Source organism: Alligator sinensis, unplaced genomic scaffold, assembly GCF_000455745.1.
Source record: "Alligator sinensis unplaced genomic scaffold, ASM45574v1 scaffold1181_1, whole genome shotgun sequence".
Taxonomy (NCBI): domain Eukaryota; kingdom Metazoa; phylum Chordata; order Crocodylia; family Alligatoridae; genus Alligator; species Alligator sinensis.
Window position 1 is genome coordinate 390,150 of NW_005842945.1, and position 22,175 is coordinate 412,324.

The 22,175-nt window shown below is 49.4% G+C and overlaps 1 protein-coding gene across 5 annotated transcripts in view; it reads right to left on the reverse strand.

The window, feature by feature from the left end:
- Positions 1 to 12,590, reverse strand: part of CLEC18C (C-type lectin domain family 18 member C) — a 32,454-nt gene extending 19,864 nt beyond the window's left edge. For 2 of the 5 annotated variants that reach the window (XR_003091937.1, XM_014526032.2), the window contains exons 1-2: positions 6,190 to 6,364; positions 5,545 to 5,636 (exon numbers count right to left, since the gene is read on the reverse strand). Coding sequence is in view for 4 of the 5 variants with exons in the window: in XM_014526032.2 (XP_014381518.2) it covers positions 5,545 to 5,636; positions 6,190 to 6,337 (240 nt within the window). In the remaining variant the exon portion in view is untranslated. The other 3 variants (XM_014526033.2, XM_006036296.3, XM_006036297.3) reach the window with 3 other exon arrangements.
- Between the last annotated feature and the right edge of the window lie 9,585 nt (positions 12,591 to 22,175).

A 22,175-nucleotide genomic window follows, 5' to 3' on the forward strand; every position in this document is an offset into this window, starting at 1 on the left:
CCATGCTGCAAGTTAAACAGCTTGTTTAGTACCAAGCTAGCCTGGAACTACATGGTTCATTTTTGGTGAGTCTTTCATAAGAAAGCTGATGAACTGGCCTGTTTCAGAAACTGCAGAGTGGCAGCAGATGCTTTGTGGAGGTCTGAGCTGCGGGAAAATGCTTTCAAGCACTAGGCCGGGAGGTCAGTGCCTGGGCCAAGGGTAGGGTTGCCAACTCTGACTGAAGCTGTTCCGGGAGATTATTTTTTCCCAGCATGACATGTCATTCATTTCATTTTCTTAAAATATCCTATTAAAATCTCCTGGATTGCTGTCAATAATCACTGGGAAATCAGTGCTGATTCCAGTAGACTCCCAGCCAATTGGGGAGGGTTGGCAACCCTAGCCAAGGAGTTTACGGGCCATTTCTTCCACAGAGCTGTTGTGGGGTCACAGCCATTGCAGAGCTTGGAGGAGTGCTTTATCCTTGAGGAAAACAACCAGAAGCACGTCCCCCGCCTTCTTGTACCTTCACAATAAAACACCGACAGGCCCTCCCCACTGCCCAAGTTAAATCCACTCAATTAATTATTGTTAGCAACATGCCAGGCTGACAGAACAAGGAAATTAATGGCCTTTCATACAGAATGCTGTCCCAGACCACCCCACCATTGCCAGCTCTGTCACTCCCACTGCCCACAGCCCCATTGCCAGCAGTGCCAAACACCTCATGCTCTATGCCCACAGCTCACCCACTCCCTGCTGCCCCAGGCCTTCCCTAGCTTCATTTACAAACCATCGTCTACTCCAGTGTTTCCCGACCTTTTCCAGCCCAAGGCACACTTACATTAATAAAAATTTTCCGTGGCACACATGTTAAGGCATTCCCCATCCTCATACCTACTGTAGCTCATTATAGCTCATTGCCATGGCAAAATTCTGCTACATACCTGTTCATTTCTGATGGCACACTTTTGTGCCGCAGCACACTGGTTGGGAAACACTGGACTACTCCAAGTGCTCTCAGGGGATGGATTCCTCTGGCTAAAAGAGGCCTGTGAGAGCCTGCTGTTTTAGAGGTCACTACAGCCCATGGGTGCAACTCAGCACTGTTATAAAGGACGCAAGATGTACCCAAGTCACAAAACAGGGGCATGCATCTATATTGTAACCCCCTGCCCCAGAGGTTAGCTTCCCACAGCCAGGGAGTTATTTTAACCCCATCAGAAACTGAGGGGTCCAGTTCTCAATTGCTCAGCACTCAACGGGCTGCACTGGTCAAAAAATTGGGTCCTACTGGACACTGACAAAATAAAGACCCAGAGCCATACTGGATCGGGGGCCTGCACCCCCGGGAGGAGTCCAGCACAGCCCCCACAGCCCTCCCGCGGGTGCAGGCGGGCCCCCGATCTGCCTGCCGGATGACATGAGGCTGCTGCTGCTGGCTGGGACCAGTGCTGGACGCAGCCTGCACCCAACACCAGTAGCAGCAGCCTCCTATCATCTGGCAGGCAGATCAGGGGCCCCCACCCCCAGGAGGAGTCTGGCACAGCCCCGCAGCCCTCCCAGGGGTGCGGGAGGGCCCCCAATCTGCCTGCCGGATGACCAAAGGTCTGCTGCTGCCAGCTGGGACCAGCACTGGGCACAGCCCATGCAAAGCGCCGGAAAAATTGGTGCTGCTGCTGGCCTCAGCCAGCAGTGATAGCATGATATCATCCAGTGCGCAGATCCAGGGGCCTGCAGTCCCAGAACGGCTGCGCTGGATGACAGGAGGCTGCTGCCGCTGGGTGGAACGGGCGCTGAAGCCAAGTAAGCCTGGCTTCGAAACTCGAAACATTTCGAAACTTTTGAAACGTTTTGAGTGCCCTTGTTTCATTTCAAAGCTGTTTTGAAGGCTTTTGTTTCATTTCAATTTTGCTGTTTTGAGCTCAAAACGCATTGAAACAGCTTCAAAATTAAACACCCGATGAAATTTTGCACAGCCCTTGTAGCCAGTCTGAGAAGGAAGGCAAAAGGAAGCTATTTTCCCTTGGTCAGCAGACGTTTCTTGGGGCTCCCAACATAACACCAGGAAGAATGGGAATCCCTACTTTGCTCTGCCTCCCCCAGCCAAAGAACCAGTGCCTGCCAGACTGCATGATTCCCTTCCCTTCCCTTTCTTGCCCTGGCAGGCTCAGGGCCCAGGACTGCCCTTCACCTGCCATGGGGTCAACAGCATCACCGAGGATGAAGTCATGCCCACTGGAGGCAAGAGGGAAGGGGCTTGGCCTTTCTGGTTAGGGGCCCAGAAGCCTCATTTTACAGAGGGGCTTGAGAGAGAGAGAGCTAGGCCACAGTCAAACCTCAGAGCCAATCCCCACAATGTCCAGGGGCCAGTTCAGGCCATATTGCTAGAACAGGCTACACCCATCCCTCAGGTCGAACCCGTCCCAAACAGTCTGCCTCAGTTCACCATATGCCAGGCTCTGTCCCCACCATCAGTTCCTCCTGCCCAGCAAGGAGACTCCCAGGTTCATAGAGCCAAGTTTGTCTATTTTATCCTTTCCTATTGGGAATCCCTTCCCCACAGATTCCAGCTCAACCTAGCCCCGTCTTTCCAAACACCACTTGAAAAGTGAGCAATAACAGTGATAATGCCTCCTATTTCTGATGTCTGCACCTTCTCAGAACTGAGAAGAAGTGGGCCAAGGCCCTTGTCCAGCAGTTTGCCAATCACATTCTGAAGCTGGGGTTGCCAGGCTGGTAGGATGTTTCTTTTCAGCTCCAAGGGCAGCTACTGCGATTGGAACCTAGGCTGGTGTCATCCCTCCTCCACCCCCCAAACTTCTGAAAGCATAGCTTTTGGTTGCTTGCAGCTGGGCCTACCTGTCACAGCACAATTTACATCCAGCTGGCAGAGGTGGGTGGAAACTCACAGCAAAGCCAAGGGACCAGGCGGAGCATGGTGCAATGTACTGAAACCTTAGGTACCCTTGTGCCTTGGTTTCCACAATGTCTTTGCAGAACAGCTTGTCATATTATTTAAAACCAGCCTAAATGAGTTCAGGTCAGAGATGGTTCAGTCAGCTGTGTGAACAGGACCAAACTGCCCTTAAATTACAGCTGGGCTCAAGTGAAATTGTCCCTGAACTTTGGAAATGGGCTTGGCTTTAGTTTAAGCTTAAAGTTTTTCTGTTGGGTGACTGTTAAATGCACTGGGCTGTGCAGGGTTTGTCAGAACGCTTACAACCATAGATAGGGGCCAACTTTTTAAAACTGCTTGGCAAGTGGGAAACATGCTGGGTACAGAGCACTTGAAAATCCAGCCCTTTTGAGGCACTTAAATGGGAACTGAGCCCTTGTGAAAATATGGCCTTAACATCTGGCTCTTCTATATATCTGAATCGTGGCACCAAAGAAAGCCACGTGCTGTGGCTGACCTGAAGTATTTGCCCTCAACAGCTGGCCCATGCATGCCTCTACTCCAAGCACAGTCAAGTAACTTTACAGACCTATGTGGCCATTGGAAGTTGTCTGGCTGGAAAAAGAGAAATCCTGGGACCTGGATCTTCAAAGAGGGCTTGGTATGGCACATAGGATCCATGTCTAGATCAGTCATCATGGTCCCATGCCCCAGCGGCCCCATGCCCACAGCAACACATTTCCTAATTAGCAGTGCCATTTGTGGAGCATCTTCGTTCCATAGAGCCTGAAGCACTTGGCAGACTAAGTAATCAGTCCAGATCCAGGAAGCCTGTCACCCTTCCCTGGGATGCAGCCAACTCTGCACTGAGTCCTCCAAGAAACCAACAGTTACCCTGTTTCCAGTGCCTAGAATTAATGCAGGAGTCCTGCCCACCCTAGCTAAATCACTCCCTCCCCATTAAAAGCCATTGCAAGGTGGAGCTCTGAAAGCAGATACTCACCCAAATTATCCTGTTGGCTGAGGGGAAGGCAGCCCCATGAGGAAAAGTCAGCCCAAACTCAATAGCTTTGCTCAGGACTCATGGCAAACATGAGGCTATCACACAGCATCCTGGCTCCTCTAACAGTGGCTGTCTCTGGCTATACGAATTTTGGGGGGCAAGGTTTGGGAGCACAAAGGAAGATACCAGAATTGCATAGTTTGAGGTTGTATTGCATTTTTCGTGTTAGTGCTATGGCACTATGCAAAGGACAGTGTGCACTCTCCAGGCAATCTCAGTGCCTTCCTTCCCCTGCGTGAACCCCAGCACACACCAAACCCTCCACAAGGGCCAGGGAGGGAGGAGTGAGCCCTGGAGATTCCCAGGCCCCATGTCTTTGAGGAAGAGAGACTGTCTGCAGGGGATACATTCTGCCTTTAGCTTCAAACCAACCTGATAACCCCTAGTTAAATGAGAGTGGTTTTGCTCAGAGAAATGACTGAAACTGCTCCTTTTGTACTCATCTAGTCAGGTTCCCTTGGTGGTTGCTGGCTTGCAAGACCAACATATGTGCTTGATGCTTCTAATTCCTGTGAGCTTGGGGGAGTCAGCCCAGCCAAGAGGAGGAACCTAGAGTCTGTTTCTGGTTTACAGAATTGTTAATTAACTTATATTTGCTGAATCTTCATAGTTGCTGATGGGTGAAGAGGACTGCAGCCAGGTGAACTCTGGGGCCTGGGCTGTGGCTGCAGAGCCACCAGCTGGAAATTAAAACCACCTGAACTGCTCCCTGAGCCTGTTTGTTCTGGAGTCACTGTGCTGATGACAATATGGGGCCTCATGCTGCCAGGGGCCACTTTGATGTATGCTATGCTGCGATGGTTAGCAGCAAAGCACCTGCAGTGTGCGGCTGATCGACAGGTCAACAGGACTGCTTCAAGGTGCCCAGGACAAGAACATTGGTTGGCTGTTACTGAGGTGACAGCCTGCATTGGGATGATTATTACTGTTGGTAGTTATATGCTAATTTAATTTCCTAAACAACCCCACAGAGCTGAATGGGAATGATCCATTTATGTTGTTGTTCTCTGGCTGAACTCCAGAGGGTACTACTGAGCAAGGGCACCAAGGGGCAGTTCACAGCCTAAGAGTATTAAATGAAGTCAGCAGGAGCCGACAGAGGGAGATAGTACTGTGCAAACACCCTCTCATTTCCTGATAGTCCTTGTTTTTTTCTCCTGCCCAGCAACTGTGGGCTTGATCATGCTCCTAGGGAAACCTGGAGGCTGATTCCTCTTTGCTGACTTTGACAAGACTGTTTTCATGTGCCCATGCATTACACATGGAGGAGCTGGCAGGCTGCACCCATCTCCCTTCCCTCCACCTTCCTCTCCCTGTCACTGGTCTGGGAGCTACAAACTCTGGGTCCAGGATACACCAGATCTGGGCTGTCACCTGGTATCCTAGATCCACTGTGCAGCTGCTCTGTTCTCCAGCAGTATCCCCTGAAATGGCATCACATCCCACCCCCAGTTCAGGAGTGCCACCTTTATCATGAGAGCATCTCCAGCCTGTGGCTGGGCCAAGACCTGATGCATTCCACACCCCATGGCTAAGAGCCTCTGAGCTGGCCCAGCAACAGGTCCTGGAGGTGAGACAGGGGAAAAAGCAGGTCACTCACCATCCTCTGCATGTTGGCCGCAGGTGGGTGGACTCTACTGCGCAGTTTGTTGTGCAGGGAAAGCAACAGGAAACTTTCCTTCAGACCTAGAGCTGGGGAGAGGGAATAAAAACAGGAAGTCAGGGAATAGGAGCTGGACCATACCCCAAGTCCCCCCTCTCTTCCCAGCCCTACAGCGCATGGCTGAGCTGAGGGCTGGGTGGGATTGCTTCTGCCCAGCCCGTCTCTGCTAGCAGGTCACAGATCTCAAGCCAAGCAACACCAGACACTCACTGTAAGGAACTGGGCCAGCAGGGAAAGGAGACCTGTCACCATGGTGACAGCAGGGAAAGAAAGCCTGTCTTTGGAAGTGGAATACAAAGAGGCAGGGGCTGCAAACACCAGCTCCGCACTGGCTGAGCCACTGGCTCAGGCACAAACAAGATTAGACCCCAGGGACCCCACTGGGCTACAGCCCTCTGGTCTCAGTGGCAAACTGATGGTGACACACTGAGGCCCCACAGCCAGACAGACAAGGTGATGGGGGTTTTCAGGAGAGCAACAAGCTATGGTAAAAAAATCAAGGTGAACCATCTCAGAGTCCCTGTCCATTCTTGCAATAGCTTAAAGAGGGGCAGGATTGGGGCTCTAGCTCCGGGCACCCACTTAAAGAGGAAGCAAGAAGCAAGAACAGCCCCTGCCATGACCCAGGCTGCCACTGCCACGTAGGGCAGAGAACCTGGCTCTTATGCCTCTGCCTTCTCATGTGTTTGCTGTCCACTGTGATGATCACACACAAAGTACATGAGGGCATGATGATGGCAAAGGCAGGTTCCTGAGTTCCCACCCCCGTTTCAGGCACACTGCAGGGCCCTTGTAGGACAACATCTTCATCCTTGGCTTGTAGCTGCCGCAAGTTCCTGGCATGGCCTTCCTCCTAGCACATGATGGGTAAAAAAAGCAAGTCCCCAAGACAGCTGGCTAGGACACAGGCAGCAAAACAGTTGCAAAAAACAATCCTGGAGTAAATGATACTTTATAATCTCTCTTGGGGAACAGACAGGCAGGGAACCCCCTGTCCTCCCTAATCACCCCATGCCAGATAAACCCTGTCTGCTGCCATGTAGCCAGTAATGCCTCCAGAGCGGGCATGGACCTCCTCCATAGCCTGTTTGCCTGTGGTTTGCATTACTGTTAGTTAAAGATGTTACAGTGGTCTGCTTCCCTTGTTCAGCAGCTCCCAGCCCTTTCCTCCCACCACTGTTGTCACATTCCACAAGTTAAGCTCACTGGAGCTGCACCAATTTACACCTGCTGACAATTTGACCCAGCCTTGGTCTGGATAAATAGGGTCTGATCCTGCAAGATACTGAATATTCCCATTGACTTGCACAGAGGCTGTGAGTGCAGACTATTGGGGTTTCCTGAGGTCAGCACTGGCTCCAAGGATTAGTAAACATGGGCTCCCCTCCTCCCAGGTCAGAGACAGTCAGAGCCAAGCGCCCCTGGCACCCAGCTTTGCTGGTGCTGGATAATCTCCACAACACTTCCATTGATTACCCCTGTGGAATTTGCCAATTACCTCGGTGCAACGGAGCCATGGGGGACAGCTTCTCATGTTGTTGGTGTATCCTGATCTCCCCCAAACTTGAGCCAAGACAGCTGAAAGCCAGTGCCAGGAGCTGACATGCCAGCATCTGTTTAACCTTCATGAAGGTGGTTCTGTGTTCAATCTTCTAAGCTTAAATTCTGTGCAAAAGACCAATCCAGCTGAATCAGAGGTGTTGAGCTACGCAGCTATCCCTGTCTCGTACAGCCCTGGCTCTGCGATGCACACATGTGTGTGCACGTCTGTGTGTAGGTACGTGTCTCTCTTGCTGGATGTTTCCGAGTTGTGATCCTATTCAAACCTTCAGACAAGCACTGCCGGGCAGCTTAACAAAAGGGGGACTGGTGAGTAATAGCTCTGTCAAAACAGTCTTCTGCCAACAGCTTGCTGGCATGAAAAAAGAGACAGCTCCTGTGGAATCCTTACAATCCTCCGCCCCCTGCTCCCCCTGGGACCGAGCTCAACACCACATGAGCCCTGCTAATCATTGAAGGATTATTATTATTCACACGGAACTGTAAAGGGGCCATGCTGATTGGGCAGTGAAACATTCCAAAGGGGCGGCTTAATGAATGAGACTCTCAGATGGCCTTAGACTGTGCAGTTCTCAGCTACTGAGACACACACTTCGCTTACTCCAAATGCACTCCCCCACATACACATACACACACATACACTTGCTCCCCTCCTACTCTGTTACGATTAGCAGCAAGGCAACTACAAGCAATGGGGTTAATTGTAAAAGAGATGCTCTGAGGGCCTAAGGCTCCAAGGTCTCTGACTCCTAGCACCTGGAAGGATCCTGGAGATGAGAAACATAAAGGGTTTATTTCTTTGCAGGGAATCTCACCACTTCTCTTGTTCTGCCCTATGAATTAAACATGCTGGTGATGTAACATATACCATCATGAAAGTGGTACATGGCAGGAAGCCAAGTCGCTGTATGGGGGAGTGAGGCAGGAGGGTAACTGGGAAAGAAAGCCTGCTAGGTGCAAGGAGTGGCTTTGCAGGTTGTCTACATGCAAATGAGACCCAAAAGTAGGGAGGGAGGAATCTCTTAAAATAATGCTGTGATTGTACAGATTCCTTGGGGATGTATCACAGGACAGCAAGTGACCTGCAATCTATAAGTGCACCACCCACAGTGGGGGATTCAACACTGTCCTTGGGAGCAAGAGCTCTCACTCCACCACAGCCTGCTCCCACGGAGGCTGCCTCTGCCACTCTGCTGGACCCCAAGTCCCACAGTGATGTTAATACACAGGCTGTCCTGAGCACTGTGCCTAGCAGCCATGGGAAGGAATTCCCCGCACATCATGAGCCTTTGTACTTCAGCAGTGCTTAGAGACGCTGTTGTGATAATTTCAATGGAATGAATGAGCCCAGAGATTCAAAGGTATTAAAGTGACCCTGTCCCTGCAAAACACTGAACAGCTAAACAAGGCTCAGGATTTGAGTTCAGAGACTGCAGTCTGCTCAGTGTCATGGCAACAGCCACCATGATAAAAAAATTCCAACCTCTTATTAAAGATGCAAGAAAAGAAGGGAAAAGGGCTAAAGGCTTGGCATGCAAGGTATTAAATGAGGCTTTCATTGTAATAATAGCCATCATTCCCTTCCCTTTAGCTGTAAAGTATCATTATAAGGAGAACTGCTGTCTCCTCCCTGTTTGACAGTCCTTAGGTTGCTGCTAAACAAGGCAATAATTCTCCTTTTTGAGAAAAATAGATTCAGTTAGTCAAGATGGGCTGGAGCTGTTCTTGTCCCTGGAGTTTGGTTCTGATTCAACTTCCTTGAAGACAAAATGCCCACAAAAGAAGATCAGGTAGGGTGGAAGACAAGATTAGGATTCAAAACAGCTTGGATACATTGGAAAAATCAGATGAAATTCAGTCTGGACAAGTGCAAAATCCTGGATTTAGCAGAACGATGGGTACTGCAGTACTGCAGAAATGGACTTAAGGGTTATAGCAATTGCAAGATGAATTATGAAAGAGAAGTGCAAAAAAAAGGAGAATAACAACAATGATGAGAGACCGAGCAAAAAATGACACAAGAAAAATTTGAAAGAATTGGGATTATTTAATCTGTAGAAGACTGGGTGTGTGGGGTTGGACTACTGTCTTCAAATACAAAAGAGGCTATTTCAGAGAGGATGTTGACACACTGTTTTGAGTGTGCAAAGGAGATGGGACAAAAAGTAATGGGCTGAAATTGCAACAAGGAAGATTTAGGTTAGCTATTAGGAAGAACTTTAACTTTGTGGGTGATTAAGCATTGGAACAGACTACCTAGAGAGGCTGTGGAATCTCTGTCGCTGGATGTTTTAAGTGTAAGTCAAACAAACATTTATCTGGGATGGTTTAGACAGGGATGATCCTGCCCTCAGTAGGGATTTTAACTAGGTAACTTCCTGAGGTCCCTTCCAGCCCCCTTTATCTATGATTCTATAAAACCACATCAAATACATCATCTGCCTCTGGTACTGAGTCTCCTCTGATCAGCCACTTTGAAATCTGGCAAGCTTGAACCAGCTTTGGGCTGTTAACATCAATGTTTTTAGCTGTATTTTGGTCAGGTTCTCACAGCAGTTTTGAAAAAAAATCAACTTGGCCAGTTAAGGCAGACTCATTAAAAACACAGCAAAAAAAGAAAGAAAGAAAGATAAAGAAATACGATGGGATGCAAAAGTGACTCCTGAGGGAAGGGGAGACAGCAGGATCTCAAGTCTCATGTTCCAGATGGGTTTAGGATTTAGCCAAAGTTAAAGGTGGGGAGAGGGGGATGGATATCATTGTTCTTCTTTTTCTGGTTCAGTCTGCTCAGGAGATCCTTCAGGATCAGAGTGATGGGTAGCACCCCAGGAAATACTCAGTGGCACCATGGAAACCCCATGGTCTGAGGAACTGATATAGTGGCAGCTTCTGCGGTAAAAGTTCATTCCTCCCAGTCTGGCTGCCCCAGACAAAAGTGTCAAATTAGGAACCCAGGAAAGGGTAAATGGGATGAGTTGCCCATTGTTTCATTATTTTCTCCACCAATTAGGACTTATTTCCAACACAACAGTTTTAGTCCATTGCTTTCTGGTCCCATGCTTCTTTTGTTTATCACACAAAATCTCAGCCCAGTCCTTTATATCAGTGTTTCTTTGGACTCATTCCGGTGCCTATCTTTAACTTTTGCTGACTTTTATAAACATTTTTATGCAACAGACCAGGGTGGACTTTTGTTATCTTAGAGTCTGGGCCTCTGCCAACCACAGCAGTCAAGACCAGGGCTTCACAGTGCCGGGCGCTGCACATGGACCCAGTAGGAGAGAAACCCTGCCCATCTAAACTAGGGGTGGCCAACCTGTAGCACATGTGTCACAAGTGGCCCAGACAGCCTTTACATGGCATGTTGCCAACTAGGGAGGGGAGAGGCAGCACAGTGACAGATAGGGCAGTGTTGTTTTTGTAGAGTGGTGCTTGGGGGCGCAGAGCTAATTTGTGGCACCTCTGACAAAAAGTTTGGACCCCACTGATCTAAACATATACCGCAAAGACTGCTGGGGTGGGGCGGAGGGGCCAGAAGAACAAAGCCCCAGAGTGGGAGATGACTTGCCCACCCCAGGCAGAGGCAGGACTAGAACACAGACCTCCCACTGCTTTGCCCAGTACCCCACACACAACACCTCAACACCGGTGCTCTCAAAATGAGAAGTAATTGTTTCTTTGTCACTAGCAGGCTCAGCTGATCTCCCAAGAGTTAATGAACATAGTCTCACAGCCACCACAGGAGGGGTCAACCTGATGTGGAAACCAAGACAGGAAGATAATGGGTCAGACCCTGACCCCAGGTCTGGTACAGCCTTCCCATAAGCTTCCTTAATTACTTCTTATTCACCCCAATAGAAACGCAGGATCAGGCCCATTTTCAAAAGCAGCCTCTGATCCTGGGTGCAAAACTAAAGGAGTTTGCGCCCTGGTTTTCAAGAGAGGCTTAGCACCAGAAACTTACTTTGGTTTCTGCTGGAGTTGTGGGTCCCCGGTTGCATCCAGCTAGCCCCCAATTAGGCCCTAAAAACTAGAGAACCCAAAAGCAAATGATCTGCCCCCATCATATATGAAGCCCTGGCAGAGATGGGAACAAAAACAGGGGCTCTCAACCCCCACTGCTGTGCCTTCATGACAGGAGGCTGTCCTTAGGTACCACGGCTAAAAAGTAGAGCTGTGCGAAGCTTCAGTCCCTGATTCAATTTGACAGAGATTCAGCCCGATTCAGTGGCCAAATCTCCGAACCTGAATCAAATCAGAGGACCCTTTAATCTCTCTGAATCGAATCAGAACCCTCCAGATCAATTCAGAGAGATTCAGAAAGATTCAGAGATTCAGACGTAAGAGACAACTCTATATGTTTTCTCTGCACACCTCTATGTAACAAGGGCTCGTGAGTGCTGCGATGCTGGGGCGCATGGAGCGTCCCACAGAAGCGCGGGGGGCTCCCCAGAGTGCTCGGCAGCAGACCTGGAAGTGGACCACAAGCACTTCTGGTCTACTTCCGGGTCCGCTGGGGAGTGTGCTGGGGGGCCCCTCCGCACCCCCCCAGCTTGGTGACTGGTGCCTCCTGGGTCTGCTGGGGACACCCGGGGTCCCCCTGCAGCCAATCCTCGAGCGGGGGAGGGGGGGAGGGGAGGGCAGTGCATTCTCCAGCAGACCCAGAAGTGGACCAGAAATACTTCTAGTCCACTTCCAGGTTCACCACTGAGCACATGGAGGGCCCCCCTCCCCACCCCCACACTCCTGTGAGACGCTTCATGTGCCCCAGCATCACAGTGATCATGAGCCGCGCCTGCTACCTCAAAGTATGTAGAAAAAAATTTTAAAGCTGTGTCTATGTCTGAATCACTGATTCTCCAAATCAGCATTGAATCTGCAGATTCAGATCTGGGCGAATCAAACCAGGGACAGTGATCCAAGTCAACGAATGGGATCACTGTCCCTGATTAGGGCTGAATCCGAATCTGAATCGAATAGGGCCTGCTTTGCCCTTACTAAAAAGGGTGGCCTGTGAAAAGTGCTGGACCCCCTGGTACTCACCTGCTGCCAGCAGGACACTGGGCCATAAGTGACCCAGCACTGGGGAGCATCTCAGGTATTGAACCTGACCTTGACTAATTAGCTGAAGGCTCCCAGTACTTTTCTCCATCCCCACTGCCTCTTTGAGCTGGACAGGTCTGTGGAGAGACAAGCTGGAGGAGAAGTGGACAATATAGGATAGTACTGCATAGAGGCTGCAGTTGGGCTGGGGACTGACACAGGAAAGGAGGGAAGCAGAAATGTCTTGAGGGTCCCTCCAGTGAATGTGGCGGGGGGTGAAAGGAAGGAGCTGGGAAAGCAAATAGACCCCAGCAAGGTAGGCTGAGACTCTTAACAGAGCACAGAGATGTAGCTACCTGAGGAAGACGTGCAGCAGTGAGGGAGGGATGGTGGCGAGAACAGGGCTGTAAATGCTGCATCCCAAGGGATGAGTCACCCATCTGGAAGGTCACTTGGTCTGGCGCAGGCAGGGCAGGCGAGGGAGCTGGAGGATTCCAAGCTGATGACAGGCATCGGCTACTTGAAATTAATCAACTCCATGGTGGGGGGGAGGGGGAGGCAAGGATTAAACAATAGCACAATCGTTGTAGAAGTTTTCCTGCCTCCAGGACAGTAGGGAGGAGCAGCAAAATAGCAGCTCCAAGGCTGAGAAACACAGCACTAGCTACAGTGGAGAAAACTTTCCCCTGCACAACCCGACAGTGCAAGGCTGATGCAACTATGGCTTGAGGGAATCAGTGTCAACCAAGTATCAATTGTATCAACTGAGCCAGATCCTGGGAGAAGCAGAAAGGCCCCACAGCACTGCAAAATGGGGAATTCCATGCCATGCTTGCAGTTGTAGGATAGGCATAACAGCACCCTCAGACCCAGCTGCTCCCTCAGCCCATTTTTAACCCATTAAATACTCCAGCATTAGGTTCACCTGATCCCATTGCCAGAAGGCTACATTGCCCAAGGCATGCTGTCTAATCATTATAATTAGAAGACCAGGATTCACACCCTGGCTGCTCCACAGGGCTAAAGTTACAGTATATTATTCAATATACAAGGTTCTGAGTTGTCTGTGACTTTGGGCTCTATCCTGGACTCATGTCTGCTCCCAAATTCCATAGAAGGAGAGGCCAGAAATGCAGTTTTCATCCTTGGCCAACTTCTAATGTGCTGAGCAGTCCCTCCTCCACTGTTTGATCCAGAAGTTAGGGAGGCTCTGTGGGGTGAGTAGGAATCACAAGCTGTGTTTTGCTGGCCAGAGAATATCACAGGGTCTTTTTGTGTCTAGTAGTCTCAAAACCAAACCCCTTAGTATTCTATATAGCCCAGCCCTGCCCATACCAGGAGGGACAATAGCACACTTCTCTGAGGTGCAGGCCACACTGGGATCATCTGCAGACTGGTTAATCCAGGCAAAACTAAGGGTCTGAACTCCACCAGGGCTGGACTGGAGTGGAAGGGAAGGATTCATAGATTCATAGTAGCGTTGCCTGGTACCCTGCACCCACAGAATTGCAGAACCTTTCAGACGATGAGTACAAAACATATCTCCCCATTTTTTCAGATGGAGAAACTCAGGCACAGAGAAAACAGTGAATTTTCAGAGGCCCTGCAGTCCAGTCCAGCCCATACCACAGCCAGGAATTGAACACAGGCATCCTGAGGCCTAGCCCTGGGTTCTCAAACCCAAGAGAAAACACAACCTTTTTACACACCCTTCTTGCTGCTTTTAGTAGCAGCTCCTTTCCTTTGCTATGCTGCAGCTCCAAGCAGCAGACATGGGTAAAGAGAATGCCTACAGGGACCATAAACCCCTACAGAGACCAGACACATTTTACTTTTGTGCCCTGTAGCAAGGAGCCAGAGGCTCCTGTTACTTTACGGGGATACTGCAGTAGGATAAGCCAGCAAGGCATGGTAGACAAGAGGGCAAAATGGAGGGTGCCTAGAGAGCTGGAGCAGGGCAGGAGTCATGAAGCCACCAGAGGATGTGACGGCTCTCCCTGGGGCTCAGTCCTGCTATATGTCCCATGGCTTACACAGGGCTCCACCCACCATAGTCCCAGGGCTTGGCAAGGAATGCACAACTCACAGAATTATGTTCCAGAATCTGAAGGCTCATTTAAAAGAAGCTATAGGGCAGCTCCTCAGCCAGTGAAAACTGGCACAACCCCATTGAAGTCAAAGCTAGGTTGATTTATACCTGCTGAGGACATGGTTCTATGTTTCTAGCTTTCAAGGTTAGAAAGACGTTCTTTTGAAAATGACCTAGTGATGTGTTTGGTGCCTCACTCCTGAGGCAGCATGAGAGGAGTCTAAGGACAGTAGTTGAAATGCAGAAACTCTTAACAGCTCTACCATTGATGCCTACACAGTCAGATGGATTGCAAATTGGCTGAAGGGTCGTACTCAGAGGGTGGTGGTGGACAGGTCATTTTCGACCTGGGGGGAAGTGGGCAGTGGAGTCCCCCAGGGCTTGGTCCTTGGGCCCACACTGCTCAATTTCTTTATCAGCGATTTGGACAGCGGGGTAAAAAGCAACCTGTTTAAATTTGCTGATGACACCAAAATTTGGAGTGAGGTGGGCACGCTAGTAGGGAGGGAAGGACTGCGGCAAGACCTGGATAGGTTGCAGGAGTGGGCTAACAAAAACAGGATGCGTTTCCATACTGACAAGTGCAGGGAGCTGCACTTGGTCAATAGTAACCAGCAGCACACACATGAGATGGGAAACTCCCTACTTGAGAGCACGGAGGCAGAAAGGGATCTTGGAGTCATCACTGACTCCAAGATGAACATGGGCCGACAATGCGAGGTCACGGTCGGCAGGGCTAACCGGACCTTATCGTGCATCCACAGGTGCATCTCAAGTAGGGCCAAGGAGGTGATCCTCCCCCTCTACGCAACACTGGTCAGGCCACAGCTGGAGTACTGTGTCCAGTTCTGGGCACCCCACTTCAAGAGGGATGTGGACAACATCGAGAGGGTCCAGAGGAGGGCCACCCACATGATCCGGGGACTGCAGGGCAGACCCTACAACGAGAGGCTACGGGACCTGAACCTGTTCAGCCTTCACAAGAGAAGGCTGAGGGGGGACCTGGTGACGATCTATAAACTCACTAGGGGGGACCAGAAGGGTTTGGGGGAGACCTTGTTTCCCCTAGCGCCCCCCGGATAACAAGAAATAACAGCCACAGGTTGTTGGAGAGTAGGTTTAGATTAGACATCCATAAGAACTACTTCACAGTTAGGGCGGCTAGGATCTGGAACCAACTTCCAAGGGAAGTGGTGCTGGCTCCTACCCTGGGGGGCTTTAAGAAGAGACTTGATGCCTACCTGGCTGGGGGCATTTGAGCCCAGTTTTCCTCCTGCCCAGTCAGGGGGTCAGACTTGAAGATCTACAAGGTCCCTTCCGACCCTACTTCTATGATACCTCAAACACCCCCTCTCTATCCATCTATGGTGCAGATTGTGACACCTATGGTACACTATGTAATCAGCTGACTCCACTAGCAGGTGAAGTGGTTGAGGGGCCTTCATTTGCAAACTCAACTCAGACAAATTCTCTCTTTCTTCATATTTTTGAAGCTGCTGCATGAGCTCTTGAACTCTGCAGCACAGCAGAGGGCTGCAGTGCATCTGAGGTCAGGCCCACTGCACTGAGCACGGGAGCCTTGATCATTGCTAGGAGGGTTAAGCAGTAGAAACCAAATCCTGTGAACAGAAACCTGAAAGCAGCATTTGTGTAAGTCCAATATGTATTAACTGCTGTACTGTCTGCAGAGGGCGTCCTTCTCTTGCTTATACTGCAGGCAGCTCTAGGGAGCTGACATGCAAGGACAGGCTGAACATCCCACGTGAATGCAGCGGTTATTTCCTGTTGAATAGACATAGTGTCCAGTGCCCTGAGCACGGTTGGCAAAAACACTCTGGCTGAAGGCCTCTCATCCTGTGCTCTTTTCCAGAGCCTCTGGCATTGACATGAAGGCAGAATGTTTTCTCCAATAACCCTGGGCAGGGAATGGCACAGCTGGAAACCCCCTCTAACAATCTCTCTGCTTTGGTGTGCTAGGATCCCCCAGCCTGGCTTAAGAGGGTCGCAATCTCCCAGAAGCCCTTTGGTGAATGCCCACAAGTAGCAGATGCTCCCTTATTTCCCATCCATGCTCTCTAGGTGCCTTTTAACTCAGACCTGACATGGGTTTTTAAATGAATAGCATGTGCGAGCATGGAAGAGGAACATGGTGAAGAGGAGTTTGGCTGATTCCAGTCTCTTGACAAACCTACCCTTCCATTAGACTTCATTACAGGAGTGCAGCTAAACAGTTTCATGCTTGATCAACACCTGGGACATGCCAGGAATGTTCAAAGTGCCCCAGATCTTTCAGAGTCTGCACTGAAGCCCCTCCAAGGATTGCTGGGATGCTGGTCCTGACTCTGTGGTGGTTAAGGATACCAAAGCCCGTCTGCAGGTGTTAATTCCAGGGCATGGGCAGTCACTCCTTTGTGCCACTGCTGTGTAAAGTAGGTTTGGGACTTCCTGTCTGCCTAGAATGTTGGAGTGATTTAGAGGGCACCAGCTACAGTGGTGCGGGAATCTTTGGTGTTCCAACACAGTGAAGAGGAACTTTGTGGCTGGGGAACATAACTGAAAAGATAGCTAACCCTTGGCTGACCTGCTTTGTGAAACATAACTGCATAGATAGCTAACCCTTGGCTGACCTGCTTTGTGTTTTGTGAATTAAAATGCCAGTGGCTGGCAAGGACCCCCCAAAACACACTGAGAACCCTGCACAGCATCTCCTGGGGACCAAAATGCCATTCCCACTGAAAGTGACTCCTGCTGTTCCCTCCCCACCATGAGAGCTGCCCAGTAAGAAACCTGCCTGCAGGCATTTTCACCAACACCTGAACTAGCAAATGCAGTCTTTTCTAATATTATATGTAACCTCAAGTTTAAGTGGGTCTTGCCACAGCTTTAGCAGGGTGTCCATGTTGGATAGGGTGAGACACAGAGGCATAGCCAGTTCTTTCAGTGCATGGGGTAGGGGGGAGCAGCGGAATTAATCTGACCACTGGGTGAGAGGGAAGGGAGAGAGTCCTGCTGAGGCTGTCCTCGCTTGTGTGGCAGTTTCTACTGCTGCTGCTGTAGCAGCACAAGCTTGGGCTGGCGCTACTGTGGGCCAAGCAGTGATGCAGGCTAGCCAGGGAGCTCCTCTTGGTGCCCCATTTGCACCCCCACTCCTGGGGCAGGCCTGTGCCTCCCATGGTGTCATTCCACTCCCCCGATACATTGCTGGACATGGGGCTCCACCTGCCTAGCTGCACCTGCTCAGTTCCTATGGCAGGGCTGCAACTTTATAGACTAACTAAATGAGAGACACAGAGAGAGCACACATTTTCCTGAACCCAAGTTCACTTCATCGAGTGCTCTCTGTTTCTCTCTTAGTTAGTCTCTAAAGGTGCATATCTACCCTGCCTTCTGAGCTGCACCTGCCATGGCAAAGACTCCTGGGGAGTACCCATTTAAGTTGGCACCCAGGGCTGGGTGAAGGTCTCTCCCCTACCCTTGTTACATTACTAAAGGGCTTAGAGAGATGGCCCATGCCACAGACACTGCCCCTTTCTGAGGGTATGAGAGACCAGGATCCCATGTGATAAGGAAAGGCAGCCACCCAGGAATCCCTGCCAGCCCCATGTCCCTGAACCCCATGATGATACTGACATGCACAATGAGCATGTGTTGCAGCTTCTCCCATAGCTACTGTTCATCTACCACAGCAGGGCAGGGCTTCCCCTCATTATCTCCATTGTCTCTAATCCTCATTGTCTCTCCTTTCCCAGCAAATGAAAGTCTGTTGGTATCATTCTGTAAGAGGGGAATCTAGTCTCAGTTCTGTGGGTGAAAACCTGCCTGATTCTGACATGAAGGAAGGGAAGTGAGTTCCAGCGGGAACTGAAGGAGCACTTACAGAGCCAGGCTGTGCTTGGAGAGCAGGTCAGAGTTTGAGTTTCTTTCTGGCCAGCTGAAGATTGCCAGTGAACTTGGCATGGAGATGCTTCCAAAGCAGCCCAGCTCAACACCTGCCCTACAGCCAGGCAGAGGGAACTCCCAGCTCAGCCTGGCCTAGCTGGGCCAAGAGGAAGGTAGGAGTAATGGCATCCAGACACATTCCTCCCTCAGGAGCAGGCTGGCACTCCCAAAAGTCATCTCCATGGGCAACTTGCTGCAGTGGTAAACACAGGGACACACATGAAAGGCTCAGGAGATTTTTCCCCTTCTGGCATGACAGCAGTGCAGTCCTCTGCAAAGGCAAAGCCCCCAGTGCCAGGGACTTTCCCAGGGGATGTTTTGGGCTCCCACAGCCAAGTTTAATGGGTTATTTAGCACACTTCATTACATATACACTGTATTTATACTCCTGGAAGACAGTGTGACCTCCAAGCCAGCTGAGTCTTGTTCCAGACAGTTCAGGTTGGTTGAGTCACTCTTGGTGTTCAAGATCAGATGAGACAATTAGATCATCTAGCCTGGACTTCTGTAAAACCCTCAAATGTCTGCACAGAACCTAGTGACTTGTGCTTGGCTACAGTTCATCTGTGAGAAAAGCAGCTGCTCATTATTTGAAGACATCAAGACATGGAGAATTTGCTGCTTCCCTAAGGAGTTAATTCCAGGGGCTAATTATCCTCACTGCTAAAACTCTGTGTTTGATTTTCCTTCTAAATGCATTTGGGAGCAGCAGGCCCTGGCTATCCAGTTCCAGCACAACCTCACCTGAGGACTGAACTGGCCCAGAGTTTCTTTTGCATTCATTGGGTTTTTTTCTATAGATAGACTACTGGTGTGTTCCAGGATAAGCAAAGGTATGATGTCAGGTGAAACTTCCCCCCAACAACATGTTTTGGCATTGTGAGGATAGGATGCCTCACAGGAGGAGAATGCTTGAGGGGAGAAGATAATGACAGGATCTAGTAGAAAGGCCACCCAAGACATTAAGTGGTAAGGGCATTGGTGTCATCTTACGCAAAGGCCACTGCTGTGATCTAATGGATGGGCCATTGCTATGATCCCATGGAGAGGCTACTGGTATGACCTAGTGTAGCAATTTCTATGTTTCTGCTACTTCATCATAATCTGAAATAAAAAGGTAGCCTAGCAATATTTGAAAGCCATCACAAGCCAATGAGGCCACAAGTTCTGGGCCAAAAATCATGCATTTTGTCTTCCGGGGCTCTTTTTCCCATTTGTGAGCAGTTCCTCACCCAAGTCATTCCACTGAGATGCACAAGGTCACCCAGGTAAAGCACAACTCACCAACGGGAGTAAGGTGTTCACAATATGGTCCCTATGAAGTACCCAAATCAAAGCATCTAGAGACAGAGAGTTTCTTAGATGTCACTTAGCCCAGCTCCCTGGCTAGCAGGACCATCCTTTATTGTGCATTTAATAGGGTTCTCTCTAAACCAGCTGTAAATTCATCTAGCTTTCCACATCTCTCAGTGATGGGGTTTTGCCCCTGCCCTTGGGAGAATATTCCGTAGGCTAGGGATAGACATTACACATAGACCGGTTTAAGTGATCAAAAACTGGTTTCAACCTGTAACATAGCAGATGTTCAGTGCACATAAACCAGTTTGAAAATGGCTGAAAACCGGTTTGAGATAAATCTGGTTGAATGTGGTATCAGACTTAACTGATTTGGCTCAAACCAGTTTATACAATGTCTGTCCCAGACCCCTTCCTATTTTAAATTAAATCAGAGTCCCTCAGCATCCTGGCATGCTCTCTGTACTTGGCAGCATTCTCTGCTCCAGACAGCTGTGCTGGCCCCTCCCCTCTGCTCCCTGGCTGCAGCTGCAGCAGAGACTGCATGTACAGCGCATCTGCCTGGTCTCCTCCTGCTCCCCCCCTTCCCTTCACCACTCCCTGCTGAAACAGGGATTCTCCCCTCCCCTCTGCCTTACATAGACACCTCTTAGCATTAGCTAGCATACCGCATGCTGGTTATGGTCTGTGTTGTGGGAGACAGAAAAAAAGCAGGCAGGACAGTATTAGCTTAGGGCTTTTTGGAGCTAATCAACAGGTAGTTAGTAACGTTTCTCTTTCACTCCATTCCTTCCTTGGAAAAAAGTTGTTTAAGAAGAGCTTAAACTAATGAGAGAAGCTCTTGTTTTCTTAATGGGCTGATAAACACTGAGTTAGGGGTGATAAACACTGTGTTATCAACTCCCAGCTGGGCTACTGGGGGGGACCCCTCCCTAATCAGACCATCTTGCCCAGGCCTGACCATGCCCCCCACCTCAACTCAGCACTGTGAAAGGGAAGGGAGGGCTGCTCTAGTGCCCCCCAGCTTCTAGCCTGAGCTATTGCAGGCATATGCCTGCATTTCTGGAATGAAAAGGGAATGTCTATCCACCTCCAAATAAGTTCTAGCTTTGGAGGTTAGACTAACCTGCAAAAATTGAATCAATTCAGGCTCAGGTTTTTTGAATGTCTATCCCTAGCCATAGAGTTCCCTGGGAGGGTGTTGTCCCTGCCATTAAGCCTAAATTGCTTTGATCTATGCGAGCCCTTTTTAGAGTAACTCTTCCTGTTTATACCCTTGAAATATTTGTAGACCAACATTAGTACCCCCTCATTCATCTCTTGGCAAACTGCAGCTCTTCTGAGCTCCCCACATCAGCCAGCCCCTCCACACCCTAAGTATTTTTACTGCTCCTCTCTGAACTCCCTCTAATTTATCAGTATATTTTGGGCAATGTGGATCCAAGACAAGCTGTTTAGATGTTCTAGATGTGGTCATTCCAAAGCCATAGACAGAAGGCTCATTTATTCTATGTCCCACCCAGAAGTACACTTGGCCTTTTTGTTATCAGGTCTCACTGCAAACTCTCCTGCTTCTGAATCTCCTTGTTGTTTCTCAGGAATCTCCATGCCACCCCCCCACCCCCCCTTGGAACAGGTGTTCTTGCTTATTTTCCTTCCCTTGAATATGCTGATGTGCATTTTTTAAGTTGAATCTTATCTTTTTGCCCTGCTGGGGTTTCCAATCTCTCTCACTGGAGTTGGCAAATCCTTCCAGTAGGTTTCATCCATGAATTTCATTCATCTTCCTCCAGACCATTTATGACATCTTTAAATAAGCCTGTACCTTATACATTTCCCTGTGGTTTCTCCCTAGAGACATCCCAACAGCCCAGTGCTTAGTCTCCTTCCATAAGTTTTGCTTAGAGAAAAATGTTATGGTCCATCAATCAGTTTCAAGCCCATGCCACTCACAGCCCAGTTAATCCGAATTAAATAAGAATAAAATCTTGGGAAGCACTGAATAAAAAGCCCTACCTCTAACATCCCCTGTCATCCGAGGCTCTAACTAGCACTGATACTGCCCAGGAGTGCTTTTATATATTGAGGAATACAAAATGAGAGGCTTGGTATGGGTAGGTGGGGACAACTCTTCTGAAAAGCTAAACATAACCATCACAATGGGGATTGTAGGCACTTCTGACAAACAGGCATTTATTTAGATGTCTAAAAGGAAGCCAAGACCATTTCAAAATCTGGCCTGGATTATGGGTTCTGAGCACTTTGAAATCTGGGCCTTCTTGTATAAACTTCTCTTTATTTCCCTTGCTGAACAGACTTAAACAGGAGCTTGATGCCTCAGCCACTTCCAGTTGTTTATTTCATCCTATTTCATTTATTGAAGTATTTATTGTTTTTTTCCCCGATCTCTGTCCTTTCTCAGTGCATTTGTAACAGCATTTGTATAAATTAACTTTTGGGCTACCTGTTGGTTTTTTTTCCACAGACCTCCAACAACCTTCCCAGAGACTGCCAGCCTGTGGCAGGCACCATTTTACCCTGGTAGTGCTTAGATGTGACTAAACACATTTTCATGGCATAGTATAGACAAATGCCTTGAAGAAGCTGTGGCCTCTAGCCTGCTCCAAAGGTGGATGAAATC